General features: G+C 45.1%; 1 protein-coding gene across 4 annotated transcripts in view; it reads left to right on the top strand.

The window, feature by feature from the left end:
- Positions 1–59: 59 nt before the first annotated feature.
- Positions 60–11103, top strand: part of HEATR4 (HEAT repeat containing 4) — a 43030-nt gene continuing 31986 nt past the window's right edge. For all 4 annotated transcript variants that reach the window (XM_081509023.1, XM_081509020.1, XM_081509024.1 and 1 more), the window contains exons 1-4: positions 60–139; positions 4584–5536; positions 6493–6683; positions 9055–9195. In XM_081509023.1, coding sequence (XP_081365149.1) covers positions 4584–5536; positions 6493–6683; positions 9055–9195 — 1285 coding nt within the window. In that variant the 5' untranslated portion in view covers positions 60–139. The remainder of the gene's footprint in view (positions 140–4583; positions 5537–6492; positions 6684–9054; positions 9196–11103) is intronic.

Genomic DNA, 11103 nt, shown 5'->3' with positions numbered 1-11103 from the left:
TGAGTAGACTTGTGGAATCCTAAAGAGGTGGTTGCCTAGTAACCAATATAAGCAGCTTTGGAATCTAAAACTAAGGAAGGTTTAAGATGGCAAAACCTTGCTTCCCGTTGAAGATTGTGTGTGGGAAGCCAGTTTGAAGGTAATTTCAAAATACTGCTGCTGCTTCATCAGTATGTGAAAGGAGCTTGTTAGCATCAGATGAATGATAAGAAGCAGTCAGAAGTAGTTGAAAAGATTTTGGATTAGGTGTCAAAGTGTCAGTGTTGCTAGGTACTAACTAGTACTGTGATCATAGTTACATGTCTTCTCTCTGGACCTCAGTTTTGGCATCTATTAATAAAACAGTTGTGACAGATCGTCTCTATGCCAGAGTTTCCACAATAATCTGATGAGACAACCCTCTTGGTTTAGTGGTTAGGACTTGGCACTTTCACCGCCATGGCTGGGGTTCAGTCCCTGGTTGGGGAACTAAGATCCTGCAAGCCACGCAGCACAGCCAAAGAAAAAGAAATTAAGGCGGGGGGGGGGGAATGTAGGGAACTTTCTGTTAAGAAACAGGCAGCAGAGAGAGGGTATTTGAAATAAGCCTGGTTAAGTGTTCCCTGATCCCACTCTCCTCACTAACTAAGCTTCTTTCATAAATCCCATGGATACCTCCTGGAGCTATAGTTTCTCTAAATTTAATGTGTATAAAAACCTCTGAGATCTTGTTAAAATGCAGATTTCTAGGCTTCACTTGCAGCCTCCTGAATCAATATTCTAGAGTGTGGGACACAGGAGTCTGCATTTTAATAAACTTCTCAGGTGATCTTGATGCAGAAAGTCTTTTAGCCATATCTAACAAGCACTGTCCCAGAAGCTGAGTGTCCCCTCTTGGGCCCTACCTCAGAACTTCAGAATCTGAAGGTGGAAATGAGAGTGTACTACTTTTTAAAAACTCTCAGAAGATACAGTGCTACGGCTTATAGCATTTACTTCTGTGCCAGTTTCTACTGCTTTAGTAACAGAAGGAAAAAAACAAGATATTATTCCTTTTGTTGCTGTTTAGTTGCTCAGTTGTATCCAATGCTTTGTGACCCCATGGACTGTCCTCTGCCCAGCTCTGCTTGTCCATAGAATTCTTCAGGCAAGAATACTGGAGTGGGTTGCCATTTCCTTCTCCAGGGGATCTTCCAGATCCGGGATTGAACCCGTGTCTCCAGCATTAGCAGTGAGCCACCAGGGAAGCTCAATTATTCTTTTAGCATGCATTAATTAGCCTACTTCAACAATTTCTGCAGAATAAAGGCAATAGAACAGGGGGTGAGGGTACAGGACTGGCAAGATGAAAAGAAGAGTGGAACTAAATTTGGAACCTCTCAGATAGCACCCATTTTGAGTCTGGATTCTTCTATCAGGTTTTAGCTGTAGGCATAAACCTTCTAGCCCTACTCCCACCTATCCAGTCAGTTTCCTAGAAGTGCAAGAGATGTTGTTGGTGGCTGCTGTTTACCAGATTACAGGGCCTTGGTCTGCAGTCATGCCAGGTTTGAGTAATTGTACAATGCCATTTATTCAGTTTCTTATGCTGTCTGTGCACAAAAGCACCTGGGACCTGCCACTCTCCTTTTGCTTCTTAAGGGCTATTTGTTGGGAGGGGACCCTGCCTCTGTGTTGGTCCAGGTAACATTTAAGTTTGGATAATACGGAGCTTCCAAACTCCGTCTGTAGGTCTTTTTTTCCCCCCTCTCTTAACTACCTAGGACCCTAGTATTCCTAAACTTTTCCCTTAGTGCCCAATGCATCTAACTGTGGGGTCCCAGAGACTTGCCTTCTAAAGGATAAGTACTCTATGTTCTAAATCAATAATAACAGTTTCTCTCAGTTACATAATACTTTGCAGATTACAAAGAACTTTCATACATGTTCCCCTAATTTTTACGTTCATATCAACACTAAATTAGAACAGGTGTCAGACTCTATTTTCAGATTGGTAAACTAAGGCAAACCTTAGAGGACGAGATAGTTGGATGGCATCACTGACTCAATGGACATGAGTTTGAGCAAGCTCTGGGAGATGGTAAAGGACAGGGAGGCCTGGCGTGCTGCAGTCCATGGGGTCTCAAAGAGTCGGACATGACTGAGCGACTGAACAACAAGGCAAACCAGGATTGTTAAATCATTTGGCAAGAATAACACGGCTGGGAGGTACAGAATCTGCCTGACAAGCCTCTTTTGACCAAATCTTAGAACGTTTTGTCCTGTAAAGACATGTCCATATGTGTTTTCTTCTTTTTCAAAAAGCCATCTTAGATGACAATAACTATTCCTTGAGAATTTATAATAACTGATTATGATAATATTGTGTTCTTTCTGGGATGATAACATTGTGACCAAAGATTCTATATGTCACAGGCTAAAGGGCTTATATCTGGGGACACCCCAAATCATTCCATATTGGTGAACCTTGGGGCGAAACTGGTCCTCATTCGGTTTTTCAAGTGTTTGGGCTCAAAATGCCTCCTGACCTAGAAGCAAGATACTGACACATTGATAGGTTAAGAATGATGAGATGTTCTATTAGGCAGTACAAAAGGCAGGAGTACATTAATACTGTTTTCATCTAAGCAGTTCATTTTCCACCAGGCAGAACAGACACTGTTCAAAGAAAAATATTACCTTGTGAACACCCTTTAGCCTTGCCCTAATTTTTTTTTTAATCTGACTTTAAAAAGTACTCAGTGCCCTGTGGCCATGTGGCCTTTGTGATTGTGAAGAGATAAAACAACTAAATTTAATCTTATGCTAAAACACTCATGGAGGGACATCACATTAATCATGTGTGACTTAGTTTGAGTTACGTTATTAATTCTGGCCTAGTGACAACTATGTAAAAGCTGGCCCTTCACAAAAAGAAACTCAGCAAGAGGTCAGATTTAATACACAGAAGACAGTGGGAGAAATCAAGCCCTAAAAACAGCAGGTACTATTCTGGGTGTTGTGAAAGGAAGTGAGAGGAGTCAGATCTAGGCTAAAGGGTACCCTGTGCACAGGGCAGGAAAGGCAGGAGTTGGCACTCAACATGACAGGACAATGATCTTTCTTTCATGATTATATGTTGGGTGGGGAGGCCCTACCTGCCCCTGAAAATGGCAAGGCCAACACAATGCCATGGTAGGGAGTGGAGCCTGGGCCAAAGCCAGTGTGGCACAGAGTTAAGTGCTCTGAGGTTGGATCTGATAGCTGACTGTGAAGCCTGACTCTTCTACTTATGGCCAATGTGATCTGAAGCAATTTACCAACCCCTCTGAGCCTCAGCTTCTTCCCACAAGCAGTAAAGACCATAATATCAACCTGGTGTAAAGCTCTTAGCAAAGCCAGTTCAGTCAGTTCAGTCGCTCAGTCGTGTCGGACTCTTTGCGACCCCATGAACCACAGTACACCAGGCCTCCCTGTCCATCACTAACTCCCTGAGTCCACCCAAACCCATGTCCATCGAGTCGGTGATGCCTTCTAGCCATCTCATCCTCTGTCGTCCCCTTCTCCTCCTGCCCTCCATCTTTCCCAGCATCAGGGTCTTTTCCAATGAGTCAGCTGTTCGCATCAGGTGGCCAAAGTATTGGAGTTTCAGCTTCAACATCAATCCTTCCAATGAACACCCAGGACTGATCATCCTACTCTATAACTATCAATTATTGTTATTAGGCCAAAGAAGTGCTTCAGAAGGAACATTTCTTGAAAAAAAAAAAAGCGTGAACTCCAGGCATTTGTTCTCTACAGAATTTTCCATGCTAGCTAAAACCTGGAAACAGCTTGCCCAATAGTCAAGAGCTAAGGTGATTTATCTCCTTGATAAAAACGTTCTGCATCTGTAAAACATTTTAACAATGAAGTCAGTGTAGCAATATGGAAAAGTACTGGGTGATACTGAAAGAGCAGACTGGAGACACTGTCCTTATGGTGCTGTTAAGGAGTCAAATACTTGATGACGCACGGTGTCACAGGGTAAAAGGTCAAATAACTGAAATGGACTAGGAGAGGTTTGTAGATTTGTGTGTGACATGGAGGCCTGGATAGGTCAACAAAGAATTACAGAGTAGGCAGGAATTGAGCTGACCTGGAAGAATGGACAGAATTTCGTGTACAGGACACAGAAAGAAGCTCTACTTGTGATGGGAAGGATACTCAGAGAAGAGCTAGAAGAGTTGGGAGGAGAGGTTATGTCAGGACAAAGTCATAAACAGGTCATACTCAAGGAGAACCCTGAATGCCAGGCTGTGTTGTCTGAACTTTGCACTATACGTTTTTTGAACAGGGAGAAAGCCATGTTTGGGGGAAAACTGGAAGCATGGGATACTATTAAAAGGCAGTAATCTCTCAGGAGATGAGGGGCTGAGCTTTGGGACAAAAGTGAGAACTGGAAGCAGAGGTCTGACACAAGGAATATTTTGATTGTTGCAGCATCTCTTTCTTTTGTCTTTCTAATTCACATGGCTTCCCCCTGCTCCTTCATCTCTTCTCCAAGTCTTTTCTTACTGACTGCTGTGGACCACCAGCTTCTACTGACCTATAGCTCTCATCAGTTCTCCCCATCCCCTTAACAGATGCCTGGTCACGCCCCCAGGCCCTCCTCTGGACCAAGCAGCCTGGAAGGAGGCATTTGCAGGGAAACAATGGCTAGGACCGAAAAGGGAAAGACCATTCTTTCACACCGTTTCCCTCAGTCACTTCCCCCACGGCTGGGATGGGGCATGATTTTCTCCCATGTAAAACCAAGAAACAAAAAGGAGTGTGCCTCCGTTTCCGGTGTGCCTCCAGTCTTCCACTTCAGCCCGCAGCACTGTGCACACCTCAAGAACAAATATCTCAACAAGGCCAGTGCAAACCTGACGTTTTCTCAGGAGGTGGTGTGGCAGCGAGGGCTGCCCAGCGTCCCTTACAGCCAGTACAGCTTTGACCATCTGTACGACGCCAGTGGCATCATTCAGCCTCGCCAGGTCAGAAAGGCCCGGCCAGAGAAGAAGCCCGTCTGCCTCAAGGTCTCGGATTCTCCAGGTCCCCCAACAAAGGTCACCTCCCAGGCTGTGAAGACGGAAAGCTATGCCAATCTTACAAAGCTGAAGAAGTCAAAGCCAGCTAGAGCAGGTCAGGAAGCATCTAGCCCCCTCAGTCTTCATCCAAGCAGGGAGCTGGACATGCTGGACCTGTCACTTGCTCCAGAAGTGAGCATGGAGGAGAGGGAAACCTGGCTTCCGCCTCCTGAGAAGGAGGCCAGAGCCTGGGAGGCCGTGGTACTGGAGAAGCTGAACAAGCGCACTGCCCGATGGATCCAGAACAAGCGTCCTCTGAGGCCAGGGGCGGCCCCCAGTAAGTGGCAGAGCTTCTTGCGCCAGCAATACGACTGGAGCCACATCCGTGATGAGCTCATTTCCTCCAGTGACCTGGACCTCTTGAAACAGCTGGAGGAAGAAGAGACGGCAGAATTTGAGGGTCGAAGTGTCGTCCTGCCCACCCAGGAGGAAAAGAAGCCAGAGCTGCTGCTTCCCGTCTATTATCGGTAGGCTAGCCGGGGCCTCGGGCATGCCTTTGAGAATCCCTGGTTCCACTTCAAGGACTCCCAGGTGGGCTCACGTTCCTCATTGCAGAACTCTCCCATTAACCTCTTGTGTTTTCTACCGCCAACCTACTAAGACTTCCACAAAGTAAGGTTTCTCAACCTCGGCCCTCTGGGCATCTCGGGTTGGATAATTCTGTGTTGGGGGGCGGCCGGCCCTGTGTACTGTAGGATGTTTGGCAGCTTCCTACTGCAAGCCAGTAAGTAGCACTCTCCACCTGTGATGACCAAAGATGTCCCCAGTTGTTGATACATGTCCCTCTGAACATGACAAAACTGCTCCCAGTTGAGTACCACTGCCTTTAAAGGAAGGAGTTCTTAGCCTTTCCCATCAGAGCCATTCTGCTGTTCCAGGTACTAACCAGGGGCTCCTGGGAATGTGTCCGTGGTGAGACTGAGGAAGGCAGAGACCTCATGGTTCTGAGGTTTGCTCCCACCTTACTCTGAATAAGGAGCCAGTGTGCCACTCCCTCAAAAACTGACTGGCGGCAGGATGGAGAACTAAACAAGCTGAGAGAAGAGGAGGACTGCTGTGCATTTCTCACGTGGCTTCCTTTTCATTTATAACTAGAAGGAAGACTGGAGCTGTAACAGCCCTGATTCCTAGAAGTGAGCTAAAAATAAGTGGCAATATTTATTCCTTCATTCATTGCACAAATATACATTGCACTCCCACTACTTACCAGGCACTCTGCGAAGTGCGGGGAATACAATGTAAATGAGACAGCTGTGGACCTATCCTTTAAAAGCTTACAGTCTGTCCACTGAACAACCACACATGAGAGATAAAGTGAGGTCGTGGAGGAGGTGGGCTCCCTTCCCCAAATCCAGGCACCCTCTAAGGGCACCGATTTTAAAGCTATCTGTCCCTTCTTTGTCCCCTTCTCAATGCTTCCAAGACTGCCGAATTACTTGCCGCAAGTGCAGACAGCTGAAACCATGCCTGGCATGAATAAGACGGCTGAGGAAATCGATGAAAAGGGGAGTCTCTACAAGCCCCCAAGCCAGAGCCACGTTCGACAAGTGAATCCCCGAGCTGGAAAGTTTGCTTACTCCACAGACAACACCTTTGAACAGGAGATTTACTTCGGTAATGAAGCTGAGGTCCTGTAGTTGGGGCTGAGGGGGACATGGAGCAGGGAGGTGGAAGGTAGCAGCAGGGAGCTGGAGGCATCACAGATGTGGATGAGAGGCCTGGATGAACCAGGTGTTCATGGGAACATCTCCTGGTTAACTAACACGGGAGGGTTTGGGGCAGGGGGTAGAGGGTGGACGGTGGGGATAGGGAGTAGGTATCCAATGGGGATGAGGTTTCTTCTTCCCCGTCTCTGTATCCCCTCATGCTTACTGAAGAGGCAGTGGGGAGTAGGATGGCAGAGCAAGCAAGATGTGGCTTTGGGAACAACCTACCTCTTCCCTGCACACCCTTATCCCTTCTCTCACCGAGATCATTCTCCCACTGAGGTGCTGTGTTCTAAGAATAATCCTAGACTTTGGAGATCTGAGTTTAAATCCTGGCTTTGCCCCCTCCTCCTAACCTTCAGCAAATTATATAATCCCTGTGAGCCTTATGTACCTTATTTGTAAAACAATATCAACTAAAATGCTCTTCAAAGAGATGGGAACTATATAGTGCTTCTCACCCAGTGCCCACCAGCTTCCCCATCCATCCCACTAGCTTTCAGGTGCCTGGGCTTCCAGGATGCACAGTCTGGGACCGCATGCTCCAAGTTATTTCTTCTTTCCTACCGCCGTCTTGTTCCTAAACTGCTTTCAACTGAAAGTCTTCTTAAAGTGTTTAACAAAATTATTCAGATGAAGGTATTTATGACTGCTGAGGGGTGAATTAGGGAACTCTTCATGAGTATCTTGCCGGAGTCCCGCTCCAGCTGGTCCAGGGGTCCCCAAGCGATGAACGGCGTCGGCGAAAGGAAAAGAGACAGAGTTTTTTTTTTGATGGCCTAAAGACCACACTCTTTATTGCTTTAGTCTCTATTTATATAGCATAAGATCTTCTACGTAATGATTCTTACAATATTTTTCCATTTAGATCAACATCCCCTGATTCTAAGATGTGTTAAAAGTTTTTTCCTAGTCTATTGTCACATTTTGGTTACATGTTTACCCCGAAACCTATTTTTATTTTACTAAAACATAATCTATAAATCATATTATTCCATCTGTTTATTTTGTACAGCCTGCTACTACAGTGAGTACAGCGTCTTGCTTCAATGACTAAAAACTATAGTGATGGCTAAGGGCAAAGTTTTTCATAGTACAGCCATTGTCAGTGGTGGCTTGTTTACCATCTACCCACATACCGCAAGACTATTTCTGGCAAGGGGAAATCTTTTGCAGTTTACCTAGATACTATTTACAATACAATTTATATATATCTTTTCTGTTTGTGCTTAGATTTTGAGGGGAAAAGGCAATTGGCTTAGTTTCTGTAACTTTCCCTGATACATGACCCAAGTTTTCCAGTCATCAATAACAATTTCCTCATGAGGCCAGGTCACAATAGGCTTAGGGCTTGTTTTCCAAATGATCATGACCTTATTCCCTGGCTGAATGTTAGGGACCCACCAGTCAGGGGCCTCAGTAGGTTTAATCATTTTTGGCATATTTCTCTGGGGCAAGGGATCATATTTCTTTTTATTGAACTCTCATGATCTCATCATGGAAGCCCCTACAACTCCAGCCATCAAAGAATGAAACAGAGTTAGCCACAACAAAAGCATAGAAACAGGAAGGAGGGAAGGTTCCGATCTGGAGAGAAACCGCTTTGCAGTTTCTTCTTGATTGGTGCCGTGACTTTGGCATCTGGCAATAGATCCAGAACGGCTCCCAACAGAAAGAAACACAGCTAGCTACAACAGAAGCATAGAAACAGGAAGGAGCAAAGGTTCCGATCCTGGAGAGAAACGCTTTGCAGTTTCTTCTTGATTGGTGCCGTGACTTTGTCACCCGGCAGTAGTTCCAGAACGGCTCCCAACAGTATCTAGCTTTTCATAAGGGACAATACCTGTAAGTTAGGCTCTGACTTGGTTTCTGGGCCATTTTGAGGCTATCAGGTCATACTTCCAAGCAACAGTCACCTTCAAGGGATGTCCCCGGAGCATGGTAGCCATGAGTACCAGAAGCTAGAGTAGGGCAAAAGGAAACTGGGTCTCCTGTGTGCTTCTTGCTGAATCCTTTCTCCATCTTCCCCATTAACCAGGCATACCCACTACCTTGCTTTTATTTATAGTTTGCCATCCATGTACATATCAATATGCAGTAATTTTCATTTAGCATTTTAAAACTTCATATGAAATGAGATCATTCTGTATTCAATTTGTTTTTTTAAATGGATTTTTCCGGGGAAATAAAAGGAAATTCGGTCTGATCCTGGTGACCAAAAACCAGGAAGAGAGGAGGAGGGGGTTCTAAGGACTCATTATTTCTTTATCTGTTCACAGATGAAGTCCAGATCGTCCACCAGATTGGTGCAAAGAGAGACCAAATTCTCCTGGAAAATCTCAATCGATACATCAAACAGTTATCTAAGGTCTTCCCTGAAACCCCAGAAAGGTGGACTTCTCAGCCAGTTCCTGAACCAAGTAAGCAGAAAGCTGACTGATAATAGGAGTAAAGATGGAAGTGGACCTATTTCTTTAAGGTCCCTGTTCCGCAGCTGGGGACACCATCAGCATCTAGGGGAGTCCCTCCTAACTAAGAATCATCTCATAAAATTATAAGATACTAACTGTAACAAGGAAAAGCCTCTGTGGCCCATACAGCTGTAATTAGACAGAACTTCAGTATAACCAAGCAGTTTGGGGCCAGTAATTACTAAGAAGACAGATCCTGGCTTAACAGTTCCAAAGGAAGTACATTAAACCTCTGATGTAGCACTCTACCCTCCCAATCCATTCTCAGGCCCATACCTGCTTCAGGCCCTAGGGTCAACCAGTGTTTTTTAATTTCTATTTCATGAGTATATCATTCTTCATTCTGTATATTAGGTAGGGAAGAGGGAAAGGAGTTAATCAAGAAATCAACTTCTGAAACAAAAAGTGCCCATCCTCCAAGAGACTATATCTCGACTACCCATGACTCTTTTCTTTGCAATGTCTCTTCAGATGGGCCCCCTGGTATGCAGGAACTAGCAGTAGTAGTGACTCATTCTTTTTCCCACCAGCCCCTAACCTGTCCCTAGTGTTACCTGGCTCTACAGGAAACAGCCACAAGAGTAGACAAGGTACTAATGACAGCAGGTGTAGGCAGTTTCCACTAAACTCACACGTACACCCTCCTTCTTGTTAAAGGCTACCATTATAAAGTGGTGAAGAAAGCATGTAGCAAAGCCTTGGATTGGGTCTTGGCAAGTCACCTTCCAGGGCTACAGCTGCCTCATTAAAACTGAGACACTAGGGACCTTTCTGGTGGTCCAGTGGTTAAGACTCCACGCTTCATTGCAGGGGGCACGGGTTCCATCCAAGTTTGGGGACCCATGATCCTACATGCTGCCGGGCATAGCCAAAAAAGCAATAAAAACAAAAAAACCTGAGACACTAATCAATCCTACAGCAAGGTACTTGTAAACCCTTCAGTTCAGTCAGTTCAGTCGTGTCTGACTCTTTGCAACTCCATGGACTGCAGCACACCAGGCCTCCCTGTCCATCACCAACTCCCAGATCTTGCTCAAACTCATATGCATTGAGTCAGTGATGCCATCCAACCATCTCATCCTCTGTCATCCCCTTCTCCTCCTGCCTTCAACTTTCCCAGCATCAGGGTCTTTTCTAATGAGTCAGCCCTTTGCATCAAGTGGTCAAAGTACTGAAGTTTCAGCTTCATCATCAGTCCTTCCAATGAATATTCAGGACTGATTTCCTTTAGGATTGACTGCTTTCCTTTAGGATTGACTGCTTTGATCCCCTTGCAGTCAAGGGGACTCCCAAGAGTCTTCTCCAACACCACAGTTCAAAAGCATCAATTCTTCAGCACTCAACTTTCTTTATAGTCCAACTCTCACATCCATACATGACTACTAGAAAAACCATAGCTTTGACTAGATGGACCTTTGTTGGCAAAGTAATGTCTCTGCTTTGTAATATGCTATCTAGGTTGGTCATAGCTTTTCTTCCAAGGAGCAAGCATCTTTTAATTTAATGGCTGCAGTCACCATCTGTAGTGATTTTGGAGCCTAAGAAAATAGTCTCTCACAGTTTCTATTGTTTCCCCATCTATTTGCCATGAAGTGATGGGACCGGATGCCATGATCTTAGTTTTCTGAATGTTGAGTTTTAAGCCAACTTTTTTATTCTCCTCTTTCACTTTCATTAAGAGACTCTTTAGTTCTTCTTTGCTTTCTGCCATAAGGGTGGTGTCATCTGCATATCTGAGGTTATTGATATTTTTCCCAGAAATCTTGGTTCCAGCTTGTGCTTCATCCAGCCTGGCATTTCACATGATGTACTCTGCATAGAAGTTAAATAAGCAGGGTGACAGTATACAGCCTTGAT

This window comes from Giraffa tippelskirchi, chromosome 7, assembly GCF_054371585.1.
Source record: "Giraffa tippelskirchi isolate mGirTip1 chromosome 7, T2T-mGirTip1v1.2.pri, whole genome shotgun sequence".
Classification (NCBI taxonomy): domain Eukaryota; kingdom Metazoa; phylum Chordata; class Mammalia; order Artiodactyla; family Giraffidae; genus Giraffa; species Giraffa tippelskirchi.
This window is presented reverse-complemented; position numbering and strand designations above follow the sequence as displayed.